The 16,609-nt window shown below is 41.5% G+C and overlaps 1 protein-coding gene across 4 annotated transcripts in view; it reads left to right on the forward strand.

The window, feature by feature from the left end:
- Positions 1–16,609, forward strand: part of MINDY4 (MINDY lysine 48 deubiquitinase 4) — a 210,635-nt gene that overhangs the window by 91,881 nt on the left and 102,145 nt on the right. For all 4 annotated transcript variants that reach the window (XM_033931767.1, XM_033931765.1, XM_033931766.1 and 1 more), the window contains exons 8-9: positions 5,851–5,967; positions 9,691–9,770. In XM_033931767.1, coding sequence (XP_033787658.1) covers positions 5,851–5,967; positions 9,691–9,770 — 197 coding nt within the window. The remainder of the gene's footprint in view (positions 1–5,850; positions 5,968–9,690; positions 9,771–16,609) is intronic.

The following is a 16,609-nucleotide window of genomic DNA, read 5'->3' on the forward strand; positions in this document are numbered from 1 at the left end:
AGTTGGGATGTGTGTCACTAGTTCATCACAAATACCATCTTCATCACCTCTTTTGGGTACTCAACCCATAAAGCTTTCAAATCACTTGAAGTATTTAGGTGTCGCACTCACATTTCACTTACAAATTTCATCAGTTGTGAAATCTTGTTTCTGTTCTTTACGAAAGATTCATTCTATTTGTTCTTACATCGAGACCTCGAGCTGTGAGTCTCTCATTTATTTATTTAATTCAATTTCTATCCCGTCCCCAGTAGCTCAGAACGGGTTACAAGCCAACATTCACAGTGGAATACATTTGAACAGTACAATGACTATATAGCAACTTAGTACAAGTTAAGAAGAATGGAGAAGAGAGAGCAGAAAGGAAGGGGTAATTTAAGGGGGGGTTGATTGCAGTTAGAATTTTAGTTGAAGAGAGGGGTCTTCACCAATTTCCAGAAGGTCATCAATGAGTTCTGTAATCTGATTTGCGGGGGGAGTTGGTTCCAGAGTTGGGGATGAAGTGGCTTTAGGAGAGTTTGTGGGCAGTTTCTGACAGGAGAGACCTTCCTGGTGGGATGCATAGGCGTTTTCCGTTTCAGAGCAGAGGAGGCAGATGGGGGTGTACAGACTTAACTTGGATCCTATGTAGGCTGGGGTGGTTGCGTAGATTCTTTTATGAGCTATTACCATGAAGGGCAAGGAGAAAGTGGAGAGGGACAGATTCTTCAAATGTTCGAAATCTACAAGAGCAGACTACGCTTTCTGATATAGATTGGGAACTTTTCTGGTCCTCTACAAACCGTCCTCTTCTATCTTCCAGAGTCTCGCAATCAATGTTCTTCGTTATGTGGAATGCAGTATGGACCCCATTTCGCATGTGGAAAGCGAAGCTAAAACAAGACTCCAACTGCTGGAATTGTTTGAAAGAGTCTGGAACTCTTGATCACATGCTTTTTCATTGCACTATAGTTCACTCCTTCTGGATTCGTATTTGGGACACTATAAAATCTATTACTAAGTGTTCAGAAGAGATTTCCATGGACATTGTAATTCTTCGTTCTCAACACCCTTGTTTCGCACAAACAAACTGCCCACCTAAACTCATTGATGCCATGTTTGTAACAGCTCTTATGCATATTCTAAAAAATTGGAAATCATCCTCGCTACTTGACTACACCTTTTGGTGGAACTCTCTGAGCATGTATCACAAATTTGAATCTTATGCATATGAGAAAAACATGATTTCTCGACTCTCCAGAAACATGATGCGAAATAAATCACCTTGGTCATTCTTAGATTCATATGTTCATTCTAACCAGTAGACACTTCTGCCTCTCTATCTATCTATCTCTCTCTTTTTCTTTTTCTCCCTCTTTCTTTCCCTCTCTCTTATTTCACTTTCCCTGCTTTTCTGCCTTTCATATATCTTCTATTAGCAGTTACAAATACCCTGGATTCTTTTTATTAATCTGGTTGTATGTAAATGATTGTAGACATAGACTTTTTCTACACCATTGTGTCTTATTCAGATTTTGTGTGTTTGAACTGCTTTCTGTAAATTTCTTATAATATTCAATAAAAACTAATGAACCTCGAAAGCTACAAGAACGAGAGGGCATTTGGAAAAATTAAAAGGGAACAGATTCAGAACCAATGCTAGGAAATTATTCTTCACCCAAAGGGTGGTGGACACCTGGAATACGTGTCCAGAGGGTGTGATAGGACAGAGTACGGTTTGGGGGTTCAAGAAGGGATTAGATAATTTCCTGAAGGAAAAGGGGATAGAAGGGTATAGATCAGGGGTGGGGAACTCTGGTCCTCGAGAGCCATATTCCAGTCAGGTTTTCAGGATTTCCCCAATGAATATGCATTGAAAGCAGTGCGTGCAAATAGATCTCATGCATATTCATTGGGGAAATCCTGAAAACCCGACTGGAATACGGCTCTTGAGGACCGGCGTTCCCTATCCTTGGTATAGATAAAGGATTACTATACAGGTCCTGGACCTGATGGGCCGCCGCGTGAGCGGACTGCTTGGCGTGATGGACCTCTGGTATGACCCAGTAGAAGCACTGCTTATGTTCTTATGTTCTTACCAGGGCCTTGAATGCGCAGCATTTGTTGATCGGGAACCATTGCTCTGTGTGGAGGGCTGGGGAGATGGGGGTCGTGATAGTTGAGGTTGTGTAGGAGGCGATTGCTGCATTTTGTACACGCTGGCCTCTCCATTAAATAGGGAGTTGCAGTAATCTATCCTGGAGAGAACATAGGTGTAGAGGAGTTGGGCTAGGTCTGTTTTGGAGATGTAGGGTTTGATCCTTCTTAGTTGGCGGAGGTAGTAGGAGGTGGAAACTACTTGAGATATGTGGATGGACAGGGACAGGTGGCCATCTAATGTTATTCCTAGGCTGCGTACCTGATCTGCCGCTGTTAGTGAGGTGGAATCCCATGATAGTGTTTGGGCGTGTGTATTTGATACTTTTTTTCTTGATCCATAAGAGTTCGGTCTTGGAGGCGTTCAGCTGTAGTTTGTTGTTTGTCATCCAGGTTTTCATGTCAGAAAGGCAGAGTTGGAGGTTGGCGATTTGGGATGATCGGTTTTCGCCTAGTGGGAGGAGTAGCTGGATGTCATCGGCGTAGGAGTGGATTTTAATGTTGCACTTCTGGGCTATATCAATGACAGGTCTGATGTAGAGGTTAAATAGGAGGGGGGATAGAAGGGCGCCTTGGGGAACACCGTATTTGATAGGTTTGGGGTCAGATTTGTGTGGCCCTAGTAGGACTGTTTGGGTTCTTTGGTGAAGGAAGGAGGTGAACCACTGGAGGGCAGAGTCCTTGATTCCGAGGTCACAGAGTCTGGATAAGAGGAGGTGGTGGTCGATAGTGTCAAAGGCAGCGCTCTAGTCACTTCCAAATTAGACTATTGAAACATTGTTTATGTTGAATTGCCATCAGTTTTGATTAAGAAACTGCAAACTATCCAAAATACTGCTATCAGAGTCCTTGTTAATGCTCGAAGATCCAAGTTTTATTAAAATTTGTTGAAACACCTATCATGAATTCTAAGTGTTTTACAATATTAAAAACAAAGGAGAGATATACAAGGACATATAGACAGGACAAATTAAGGACTTAAAATAAAAAGAAAAGGTAAGTTTTAGTGAAATACAATATTTGGAGGAAAAGCAAAAATATAGAGGGAAGAAACACGAGCAGGGAGAGGGAGAAGGTCCTCTTTGATAAGGAGGCTGGAAGTAGAGAGAGTGTAAGAAAAGTATGAGGTAAAAGGAAGATGATATTACTCAAAGGAGTCTTTAAAAAGGAAACACTTTAGTCCTCCTTTGAATTTGTCTAAGTTTTGTTCTACCCTCAGGGTATTTAGTAGAGAGTTCCAGAGTGAGGGGTCTGTAACCAAGAAAGAGGTGGTTGAACGAGTGCTGAAAATTTTTAAGGAGGGGACGTGGAGAAGATGTTGAGAGGTGGATCTCAGAGCTGTGGGAGGATCATAGGGGATAAGGATTCTATCAATGAAAGTGGGTTCATTGGATTGTAGAGTTTAGAATGTGAAGATGTCTATTTTATAAGTTATTCTATGGGGAATTGGGAGCCAATGAGCTTTTTTTAAGTGAGAGGTGACATGATTGTATTTTTTGGAATTAGTTATGACTTTTATGGCAGTGTTTTGGATTAATTGAAGGAATATCATTTGCTTCCTGTAAAATTTCATCTTATGCCTATCAAGAAAGCGCGATTACAATCAGGTCCACCAGACTATTTAGGGAAATTATTAGTTCCCTATAAGCCTTCTCGTTGTTTAGATTCATTGACTGCTCACCAACTTGCCTTACCTGCTGTTCATTTGGTACTTCTAGCATCTATTCAGAAGTCTGCCTTTTTGGCAGCAGTTCCTCAACTGTGGAATTCCCTTCCAGTCATTATTTGTTCTGAGTTATCCTATGTAAAATTCAGATCAATGGTTAAAGACACACCTTTTTGGTTTAGCATTTTTATGAGATGATCAGTGACTTAGGATCCTGTTTCTTTTTGGCAACTATTTAAACAAGACTTAAATTTTTTAAAAAATTATTTATTTTTGCTTTGTCTTTGCTTTCCTATTTTAAAAGGCGTTTTTTTGTTTTTATATATTATGTACACTATGCTGTTGAAAAATCGAAGTGCGGTTACAATTTTTTAATAAACATAAATAAACCTAAACTTATGAGGCTCACCTTGGAAACCTCTGATGATCCTAATATAAAACAAATAAATAAATAATAGTGTAGGGGCACAATTATATGTTGGTGTACTCTTGTAAACTGTGCCGAGCTCTATCCTTATAAAGAAGATGCAATATATAAGCTTAAGGTTTAGTTTAGTTTAGTTTAGTTTAAAGTTAGGTACCACTTGTAGAAAAGCACCAGGATTCACGCCTAAATCAGTTGAAACCTCGTGCCAAAATTAGGGGAAGAGAAAGGGATTGGGATTTGTATACCACCTTTTTGTAGTTATAAAACCACACTCAAAGCAGTTTACATACAGGTACTTCAAGCCTCTGTCCAAGTGGGCTCACAGTCTATCTAATGTACCTGGGGCAATGGAGGATTAAGGCCAAATTCTGTAACCAGCGCCTAAAGTTAGGCACCTATTTTGGAGGCACCCAACTAGATAGGCGCCTATCTAAATTGAATAACAAGCTCAATTAAGCTTTTTAATCAGCAATGATTGAAACCTAGGCGCCTATCAAGAAAGCGCGATTCTGTAACAAGGCACCTCTAAAAATTTAGGCGGCCTTCAATAAAATACGCGCTATGCACGTTAGGCGTGGGCGTGGCTACATGTTAGGTGTCTTCTTACAGAATCACCGCTCTTAAGTGTGCTTATGCGCTCAACTAGGAGCCTAACTTTTGATTGTGCCTAGAGCTGGCCTATTTCTGGGGCGCCTCCAAAATAGGTTCCGCTCAGCGTGATTCATTAAACAGCACCCAATTTTACTTGAATCGCGCTGAACAGTGCCTAATTAGGCACCTAACTTTTGGTTGCTTCATATAGATTTTGCCCTTAAGTGACTTGCCCAGGGTCCCAGGGAGCAACACAGGGTTTGAACCCACAACCTCAGGGTGCTGAAACTGTAGCTCTAACCACTAGCCATACTCTCCTCCAATACAATATCAGAAGTGAGCCAAGGATAGAACAATGAAGCCATTGTGCCATCACTTATAAGGTTGGCTCTTAGGCATTGATGGAATGAAGCATTATGACATCAGGGAAAGGGATAAGGGACTTGTATATCACCTTTTTGTAGTTTTACAACCACACTCAAAGTGGTTTACGTACAGGTAATTCAAGCATTTTCCCTATCTGTCCTGGTGAACTCACAATCTATATAATGTACCTGCCCAGGGTCACAGGACTTGCCCAGGGTCACAGAAGCAGCGCAGGGTTTGAACCCATAACCTCAGGGTGTTAAAGCTTTAGCTCTAACCACAATGCCTATGCCCCTCATATAGCCATACCCCCTTCTCCGATCCATGCATAAGAATTTACATGCACTTCTTTTTAGAAAAGCATCTAGAAAAATGAACTAATTAGTGCCCAATTATTGGCACTAATTAGTTCATTACTCAGATTGTGCATGCAAATTGTATACATTACTATAATCTTTTGTTAACCGCATAGAACTTCATGGTCCTGGGACATGATAGTATTTTTTGGAAATGTCCAGTTAGATCTTTTTTAATCTGCCTAGAACTGCAAGGTACAGGCGGAATAGAAGTCACTAATGTAATGTAATGTATACAAGCTGATTGTTATGTTATGTTTGATCCATTTGCTTTCAAGAACTATAAAATTGTTTTGTGTATTTTTAAGGATATGAAAACTCTTCTGTTTGGTTCAAGCCTTCGTTGCTTCAATGGGGAATGGAAGATGCAAAGTTTTACATTTAGTGACAGACCTCAGCTAAAATACGGAATTGTACAAAAAAAGGTAAACAGCAATTCCTAGTGAACTATAAACAGTTCATTTCTTTCCTGCCTGTATTCATTTCTTTTAAGATTCCTTAGGGTATTTTAAGATGAGCAAAGCAAAATTACTTCATAGGTTGACTTACATCAGTCTTAGCAGTGCCATTTGTTGTGATCAAAAGATAAAGCATTTATTTTTAAACTGCATATATGATTCTGAAATGATTCTATGATTATGAATTGGGCCAAATCCATGGGTACATTTTACATTTTACTTGCACACTTTTCCCAAATTCTCTATATGGTACTCAAAATTTGTGCACATGCCCAATTTGTGTGCATGATTTCATTGAGTAATGAGCCAATGAACGCTCATAATGCATTAGGGGATTAATAATCGGAAGGAACTATATATACTGGGAAGTGAGAGGCTGATATGCACGGATTGGGAGAGGGACCTTGGAGGAAAGGAGGAAAAATGGTTGATTTGAATATAAGTTGGGTGGCTTAATATTCAAGTGCCCTGCCCTTCCAGGCACTGCATTCAGCCCCCTTCCCTCCATCCTCTGTCAGGCTCTGCACCCAGCCTCCTCCCTGCCAGGCACTGCACACAGCCCCCTTCCCTCCCTCCTTGCCAGGCTCTGCACCCAGCCCACTTCCCTCCCTCCCTCCCTCCCTCACAGGCTCGCCACCCTTTCCCCCCTCCCTGCCCTATCCATTGTACTTCCTCTGCCGCTGGAATCCCTGATGATCCAGAGGTGTAGCGGGTAAGAGTGAGCTTTCCGCGCTCCTGTCCCGCTGCTAACACGGTCAGTCTGTTGCCATGAATTCCAGCTGAGCGGTACCGAGCAGGAGCGCTTTTTGGCACTGCCGCTGCTGCTCAGCACTGAGCAGCTTCCTGAATGGCTCCTACAAATTCTTGCGAGAATTCGCAGGATCCATTCAGTAAGCCGCTCAGCAAGAATTCGTAGGAGCCATTCAAGAAGCCGCTCAGTGCTGAGCAGCAGAGGCGCCAAAGCGTGCTCCTGCTCGGTACCTCTCAGCGGCTGATGCCAGAACTCACAGCAGCGACCTGCCAACTAGGTTAGCTGTGGGGCAGGAGCGTGGGAAGCTTGCTCCTGCCCGCTACACCTCTGGACCACCAGGGATTCCAGCAGCAGAGGAGATAAGATGGGCAGATAGGGGGGACAGGGTGCAGAGCCTGGTGGCCTGGCAGATGTCTGCAATAAGTCTGGGAGGGGATTGGGTGGGTGCTGAGCACTGGCCCGAATATAAACCGGGACCCTCATTTTTGGAACAATTTTTTGGCCCCCAAATCCCGGTTTATATTTGAGTATATACAGTACTTGCAGGGGATAGACAAACACAACCCCTTCCATTTAGCACTTTCAATCCTCAAAGCCTAAAAACAGGAATGCAACACTCAATTCTTATTCACTGTGAAAATAAATAACTGAATACCGGGCACAATTTGGGAACATAAAAACAGGATAAAGAAGATAAAAACTGTACTTACAAATCAGAGTATCTTCTTTCAAACTGGCATAATTTTTATGCTCAGAAAAGCCAGTAAAGAAACTGACATGCTCAAACAGCAGCTAGTTACCCCCCCCCCCCCCCACACACACACATACTTTTACTAAGCCACTTTGACACTCATAGAATTCCAATGAGTGTCGGAGCAATTTAAAATTGAAACAAATACATTTCTGAGAATTATAAAGTTAAAAGCTGATTATAGCACTACAATCCTTGACTGATGGCAACCTTAAAAATGCAATTTTTAAACAAAAGTGTTATCAAATGGTCAAGAAATTGCACAAAAACGGCAGCTATATTGTATGATGTCATTGAATCACTAAAAGTTGAAAAAGCAAAATATAAACATCCAAAGTACCCAGTATCAATAAAAATACTTATAATGGGACAAAATAATAAAAAGAAAATATGGCAATAAAAAATAACATTTATATAATTAAAAAATGAAACCATGTTTGGGGCTCTGTGTGTGGAAAGCTAAAACATGAAGAAACATAAATACGTATAAAATTGCACAGATGTTAATATAAAATACATAAATATATATTTTTATATTCATAAACACAATGAATTCAAAGAAAAACAGATTGTGGAAATCCTGATGATGGCAGTAACCAAGGACTCATATTTTTCTGGTGAAAGGACAATAATGCCTTGATTCAGCTTTTCTAAAGACTGCTTGCTGCAGGCTTAATATCACCTAGATAGATTTCCACTTGCGTCCTAACAGTGGTTTTCCCACTCTCTCTCACTCTCAAAGTGTTTTAGCTGATCTTTCAACCCATTTTCTACCACCTTCATATCTATCCCAAAGATGCCAAAAATGTGTTTTAAGTTTCGATTTATTTGATATACCCCCCAATACAACCACAGTTAATCTAAGCGGTTTATAATATGCGGTTTCATGTGCTGCCTTCACTACTTCCACTGGTAGACCATTTCAGGCCTTGTCATCGTTTACTTTTATTCTTAGCAACACTTAATCCAAGACACATGCCTTTTTCCATGGTTTATTACCATAATGGTTCCCAAAGCCATTAAACATTGTGAAGCTACTGTTGAAAAATGTTTATACTATTTGATCTCTCATCTCTCGCCACCAAGGGTGACAGTAGTTTGCATTCAAATAAATATTAGTAGCATACATGTACAGATGGGGGAACAGAAGCTGATGTTGGACAAACTTCTACAGTCTGTGTCCTGCGAATGGCGAGATAAAGGTGAATTTTTGAAAACTCCAGTGTGTTAGATCATTTTTTGTCAAAAATTGCAAGTTGGAGTGCTGTGCAGCTTAGGGGGAGGTTGGGATAAGGCATCTTGACTGGTGAGTTGAATACTGTCAGCGATACTTGGAGTCTTGGTTATAACCGCGTATCATCCCCATTATGTTTGGAAGCCTAAATGGTATGCATGGTGCTGACTTCACAACCCGCACTTAAACATGGGTGAATAGGGCCTGCACAGAGTGGCAGGCATGACTGGCTACTTTGTTGGGCAGACTGGATGAACCATGAGGGTCTTTTTTTGTCATCATTTACTATGGGCTCCTTTTACAAAGGTGCGTTAGGGCCTTAACAGGCGGAATAGCGTGCTAGCCACTACCGCTTCCTCTTGAGCAGGCGGTAGTTTTTTGGTGCGTGCTAATCCGGTGCGTGTGCTAAAAACGCTAGCGCACCTTTGTAAAAGGAGCCCTTGAGATCTAGCCTCCCCATGTTTGTTAATGTTTGGATTTTAACCATGATCTGCCTAACCACATCACCTAATCTCTTGGAAGCCCAAAGTACCATTATTGCTTTGTTGAGGTTACTCAAATACCTTCTTGGAAGCCTGATGCAGTCATATAGTAACTAATACAGTAAAGTCAATTACTTTAGGGTAACATGTCTTAAGAGTTCTCTTATCTCATTGCCTTGACCGATAGACCATATCCCCGTAAATTACTGCAAGTTGGTATGCTTCCAGCAGCATGAAGAGAGAATTGGTAAATCTTTCCTGACAAGACAGATAAGGCAAAATCAGGGTAATTAGGATTTAAATGAATTCAAAAAGAAGATAAAAATATTATAAGCCAGATCACTCTCGCATAGACAAAAATGTGAAGGCTTTTAAAAGTGGCTGTATTTCAAGTTGGTGGAGTCTCTTTGAACTTGCACCTAGTATTCTATGCCAGCTTGTTTGTCCAATCATTTCACATTATTTATTTTAGGGTGGTCCTTGCGGAGTTTTGGCAGTAGTTCAAGGCTGTTTCCTGCAAAAGCTTCTGTTTGAAGAATGTACTGATAGTAGGTAAGTTTTATAGAAAAGTTATTTTTGTGATAAATAAGCTCTAACAGAACCTCATGCAGTATAAAACATTTATATTTTGAGTGTAATATTCAGAGGCACTTATCCAGATAGGAACAGCTAACTGATTTCTGTAAAGAATGATAAAAAATTTTCCCATGATAAGATTTTTGATTAGAGGGGATTGGGGTGGGATTTTATTTCTGATTATTATATACTATACCAATAATTGAATGAATTCTCAATAAAGTTGATTTTATATATTATTGTTTGGGAGGGAGGGAGGGGTGTGGGATTATTATATTAAATAAGAAGTATATTGATTTAGATATCTTGCATAATATTATAACTATATATAATATTAATTTTCTAATGAAATGTTAAAATTAATATTAATATGTAAGGTAATCAAGTGTGTATATTCAAGTTTCTAATAAGTTTATTTGAAACACTTGTTGTAACATAAGAAAATGAATAAAGATTTATAAAACAAAAACAGATAGGAACAGCTCCTATCTGGATTAGTGCTGCTCACCAGGGCCACTCATGGACTTTCAGATGCTGGAAATTATTTGACTGCCCCAGCACTGTGGTGGGGAATTCTGGGAACAAAGCCTGGGTGAAGTTTCTAGTTACTTGGTTAGCGGTGATATTCAGTCCGCTATCTAGGTAAAGTTAGGAAAACAAAAAAGCCATAAAAGATGTTCCTCATAATGATAAATTGATACTTCAAGGCATAGGAGCCAGTTTTTCAAAATTATTGGAGGTGCTAACTCAAAACAAACTGTTCCTCGTGGGGCACAGTGAAAGGGCGTTCTCTCAATACTGGGGATGCTGAAGCACCCACAACACCCACAGAGCTGGCACCTATGGGTGTGATGTAGCTTCCTGGAGTTGAAGGGTGGAACATCATGGCATTGGCTGAGCCAACACTACAGGCCTAATGCTTCTGTCCAAATGCACAGAACACAACTTGCAATCACTAACAGCATACTGTAAAGGAGTCTATAGGATACTGGAGATGGGGGATATAATAGAGATGTTTAAATATCTCCATGGTGTTAATGTACAGGTGAATCTTTTTCAAATGAAGGAAAACTATGGAAGGAGAGGGCATAGGATGAAGTTAAGAGATGATAGGCTCAGGAGTAATGTAAGAAAATACTTCTTTACAGAAAGGGTGGTAGAATAATCTCCCAATGGAGGTGGGGGCAATGAAGACTGTATCAGAATTCAAGATAGCATGGGACAGGCACGTGGGATCACTTAGGGAGATAGCGGATATTGTAGAAGGGCAGACTGGATGCACCATTCGGCATTTATCTGCCATCATGTTCATGTTTCTGTGCTACCACTCCCCCTGGTGAATACTCCTTCAAAGTGTGAGTGCCACTTTAACATATGTAGCTCCTCCTTAGGAGGAAGTGACATGGGATGGGTGGACTCAGGAAAGCAGCTACCAGAAAGTATAAGAGCCAGGGCCAGAGCTGGGTTAAGGAGTCTTAGGGAGTGGAAGGAAGCAGCGCCCTCCAGTATATCCCTTGACTGCAACCACTAGATACTCTTCTTGGCTGAGGTAAGCCAACTTCTTTTGCTGAACACTTGCGAGTCTTGTTCTGGGGTCTAGCTAGAACCAGACTGTGTTACCTGACTGGAGAAAGACTGTTGCAAGACTGTGTTTGGGGCATGGCAATCACAAACCACGGACTGTGTCTTGAGTCCTGTATCCACAGACCCATCTCAAGAGTTTTGCCTTTGAATTAAGAAACTATTTTCCTTCACCTGACCCTGTAATGTAACAGGATTCAGGTTACTGAGTTAATAGATTTTGTTGCACCTTTTACAATTATGTCTGACTGCATGTGTGCACAGGCCCAAATTCAAAACTGCTCTACACAGCCAAACAAGTATAAAAATATATCCATTCCAAATAATGACATCATCTAGACCAGTGTTCTTCAACCTTTTGACACCTATGGACCGGCGGAAATAAAATAATTATTTTGTGGACCAGCAGTTGAAGAGCACTGGGCTAAGTCGTGGGCCAGACCCCATCCATCTCCACCCCAGACCCCGCCCCATAATAGTACTAATTGTAACACCATTTTTTCCATTCATTTTTCATATATATACACACACATAATATAATCTTATTAACAACACAATGGTTAGCCACAAAATTAAACTACACAAAGCACACTGAATGCTTCTCAACATTCATTCCTACCAGAAAACAGATAACTCCATGCAAATACGGGACCAAAAACTAAAAGTACTAATATATACAAACAAACCCTAAGATGCAAGACTCTGCATGCAGTACAACCCCCAGAGAAAAAGAAACAAATGCATTTCTTCCTGAAAAGTGTAAAATACAGACAGCAGATGTAAATTCTCAAAATTGATTATTCAATCACTAAATTAAAAAATAAAATCATTCCCCCTACCTTTTGTTGTCTCCCTCCCTCCATGCTGTGCTTTACTTTCTGGCCTGCTCCTGCCTGGCCGTTTTATGCCACCCCCAGTATTATCTTCAAGCTGGTTTCCTCTTCCTCACTGCTGCAGTGCACAAAGCTGCGGGCAGCAGCTCCTTGCACATCCCATGCTTCATCTGGAAGCCTTCCCTCTGATGTCAGAGAGAAGGCTTCCGGTTCAGGCGTAGGAGCCACTGCCTGCGGCTTTGTACAACGCAGCAGTGAGAAAGAGGGAGCCGGCCCAAAGATAAGGCCGCATCGATCGCACTGCTGACTGGCGGCTGAAGAACACTGTCTCGAGCCCGATGCATGTGCTGACCCTGCGGACCAGCAGGAAATTTCTGTGGACCAGCACCGGTCTATGGACCGGTGGTTGAAGAACACTGATCTAGACTACAGCAAATCAATCTTTTTGATTTTACTGAGTTTCATCTAAACTTTACTATTGTCAGACAGAGGGTCATTCTTGCTAAAAGAGGGGCAGATTGCTGGTCTGATCACAGTGTAGTCAGAAGCCAAATGCCCATATTCAACTGAAAAAGCAACATCAGAGACAGAAGACTTAAAAGGAATTTAACCTTTCTAAACCTAAATATCTAAAAACTAAAGAGGAGTTAACAACATAAACTATACTTGCCCCTCCTGATTCACAGTTTTAGGACTTGTGATTTCGATAATTCACAATTTCCTAAAACCAGAATCACCCCACCTCCCGGACCTCCCCTGACCTTACCTGGTGGTCTAGCGGTCTTTCAGGGCAGGAGCGATCTTCCTATGCTTTTGCCCCATGTAGATCACTGATCCAAAATGGCTGCCGTGAGTTCCCATCATAGCCTCGAGAGCCATTTTGGATGAGTGATCTGCACAGAACGGAGCAGAACGGAGTTGTAGTTTGGGGAGTTTTCCTCGTACCCCTCATTCGCATGTGTTTCTATATATAGGCTATCGCCTGCTTTGGTATAAACTGAAGTGGGCAGCAGAACCCTCTGGTGAAAGAGGTGGTGTTGAAAAGCTGGAATGGATTCCTTCTGCATGGCTTGTGAGCAGGGGGGGGGGATTACCCATCTGTCCAGAATGACACACCAATCTACTAGAAAAGATATATGCAAGGTAAGAACCTAATCTTTTTATACTGCCCGTCATAATTGTAGTCTAGATCTGTACCTATACTAAGACAATCTACCCTATATTTTGTGTGCTAAATATTCAAAGGGGTGTAAGCAAGTAGAAGAGCAGGACTAGCTCAGGGGATTATGGTGTGCTGAGCCAACTTGCTTCAGCTCTTCCGCCCTCTCCTCAGTCCAGCATCACTCCCTCTCCCCCCAGGCTCATTCTGTATTCTGTCTATTCCCTCTCTGCATTCCCCTCCCCATGGATCTGGCAATTACTCTTGCTCTCTCTTTTCTTCCCTGTTCTCCTGTAAATGTTTACCCTCAAATTTTATAAATGGTGCTTAAAATTGCACAGGCAATTTAATTGAGTAACAAGCCTGGTAATGCCAATAATTAGGTGCTAGCAATCAATTACTGGCGCTACTTGGCAACAATTTTGATCTATGCGCATCTTGCTAGGCATAAATATTTTAGCATGCAGCTGAAAGGAGGGCATCTCCATGGGAGGGACATGGTCAGCTCAGGGACATTCACTAAAGATGCATGGTGTTAATGGAATTCAGGGGAACCACGTCTAACTTAAGTGCGGGGATTTACACCAGGTTTCAGTTAGTGTAAGTCCTCGTGCTCAAAGTTGGGTAGAGATCCCGATGCTATGCAATATTCTATAAACAGTGCCTAACTCTGAGCACGCTTTTTTTTGCACCCAAATTTGTGCATTATTTCCTTAATTTAGTCATTAATGTCATTTATCATGTTCCAGGAAATTGTAACAGAGGGAAGACCCAAGGGCTGACCAAAGGCTGTCTTCATGCAGCTCCTGCTGGCAATCCACGTAACATTTACAGCACTGTGAGGGAGTAATGCTGAATCAGCAGGGAGCAAAATGTGGAGACAGGAAAGAGAAATTGGGCCTGGGGATAGGGTGGAGAGAGATGATGGACTGACTGAAGGAGGGAGCGAGGGATGACCAGATTTTCAGGGAGGAGGATAGGAAAAAGAAGGCTTAACCTGTAAACCAGAAGCCCTCCTACTGGATCTACCTTGAATAATCCTTGGAGTCTAGTGGGAAGAGGCAATAGTGTTTCCCAGTTGCCTTGCTGGCACTGGCTTCAAAATGCCCTTATATATGACACCTTGACCCCTAGCAGTAGAATCACAAGATATTGCTGGTTCCATTTTGAACCTAACACTGGCAGGAATGATGCCCCATCTGCACTGAATCCTCACTAGTTTTTTCAAGAAAGGAAAGGAATTGGGGGGTGGGGCTATAAAGGTTAGGGCTCTTCAGCTTAGAAAAGAGACGGCTGAGGGGAGATATGATTGAAGTCTACAAAATCCTGAGTGGAGTAGAACGGGTACAAGTGGATCGATTTTTCACTAGAGAACACTTGATTAAGTTATAGGGAAATACTTTTAAAACAAATAGGAGGAAATATTTTTTCACTCAGAGAATAGTTAAGCTCTGGAACGCATTGCCAGAGTTGTGGTAAGAGTGGATAGCGTAGCTGGTTTTAAGAAAGGTTTGGACAATTTCCTGGAGGAAAAGTCTATAGTCTGTTATTGAGAAGACACAGGGGAAGCCACTGCTTGCCCTGGATCAGTAGCATGGAATGTTGCTACTCTTTGGGTTTTGGCCAGGTACTAGGGACCTGGATTGGCCACTGTGAGAATGGGCTACTCTTATGTTCTTATCAGAGGGGATCTTTAGGTCATATGTGGATACGGAGGCCCTGGGGTTAGTATATGCTGAGAGAGGCATCGGAAGAGGAGCATGTAACATAGTAAATGATAGCAGAAAAAAACCCTCATGGTTTATCCAGTCTGCCCGACAAGGTGACCAAAGCCTCGCCCACCACTCTATGTTGGCTCAGGGGGCTTTGCAGGAAGAGGCAGTTCAGTTATTATTGGCTGGCCCCTTTAAGATGTGGCTCAGGATCATCAGGCTGTGGCTGCTCTCAGGCAGTATGAATAACACTGCTTGCAAGGTCAGTCACTCCTGCAGTGGTTAAAGTCCAGATTTTACCACATCTTAATAACTACCCTCCTTACTTGGGCAGTGCTGTTGAATATCCCATCTAACTGCTGCAGCTCTGTCCATCTAGTGTCAGGAAAGCCTGTAGATGGAGACGTGTGGCTTCTGTTGATATTCAGAATATCAGCCAGCACTGAAGATTCGGATATCCAGGGCCGGCTCAATCTAAGAATACAGTGAAGCCTTGGTCCAGGGTGCCAGTGATAAAGGGCAACAAAATTCCAGTCCACGGTCCAGTCTACGTTCAAACTTCTAGATACCGGACTGAGATTTTGGCAACCTTTATCATTAGTGCCCTGAGCCAGTGCCTCACCTGGTCCAGAGAGAGAGGGAGACTCTGGATCACAAGTTGGGGTGGGGGGAGGAGGAGAGAGATACCAGATCGGGGGAGGGCACAGTCTCTTGAGCTGGCTCTGTCTAATTCAGCCTCTGGCTATCAGCAGTTTTAAAAATGCTGAATGCCACAGGCTGAATATTGCCCAGTTTTGTTTTGTTTTTAATCTTTATTCATTTTCAATTCTTCAACAAGTATACAATGTTATAATGAATAATATACAGAATCACTTGTAAATCCTAACCAATATTCTTTAAGTATTATAAAAATTCCACCCCCCCTCCCATCCCTCCCCACATCAACAATGAATTCCTGCAAAACATCTACTATACCCCTTATTTATTATAATGTTTCAAATAGATAAAGGTGTCTAATCATTTGAATATACAATCAATGGACCGGAATCTTTTTAAAATTAGCATAATTTCCATTTTGTAAAGCAATGACTCTTTCCATCTTGTATATATGACATACAGAATTCCACCAAAAGGTATAATTGAGTCTTGTATAATCTTTCCAGTTCCTAGTAATATGCTGAATGGCAACTCCTGTCAAAATTAGTAATAATTTATTATTGGACAATATTGCCCAGTTTTTATTTATTAATCTGTACATTTATGAAGGGAGTCACAGAAGGGTTTTTTGTTTTGGATTTTTTGTTTTTGCCAAGAACTAGATATCTGATATCTCTAACCTGAGCTTTTTTTATGATAGCCTAGTGCTAATAGGTCACCCTTGATCTTTTTTTCTGGTTCACTTTTTCTGCAAAGTGTCTTCCTCTCTTCTCTTCTTTTTTTTTGCGAAACACACACTGAACAATGATCACCATAAAAAAAAATTCTTGACCACTAGTCTTCATGTGTAAACTGTGACATGGATCAGCAAGC

The sequence above is a fragment of the Geotrypetes seraphini genome, chromosome 2 (assembly GCF_902459505.1).
Source record: "Geotrypetes seraphini chromosome 2, aGeoSer1.1, whole genome shotgun sequence".
NCBI classification, from domain to species: domain Eukaryota; kingdom Metazoa; phylum Chordata; class Amphibia; order Gymnophiona; family Dermophiidae; genus Geotrypetes; species Geotrypetes seraphini.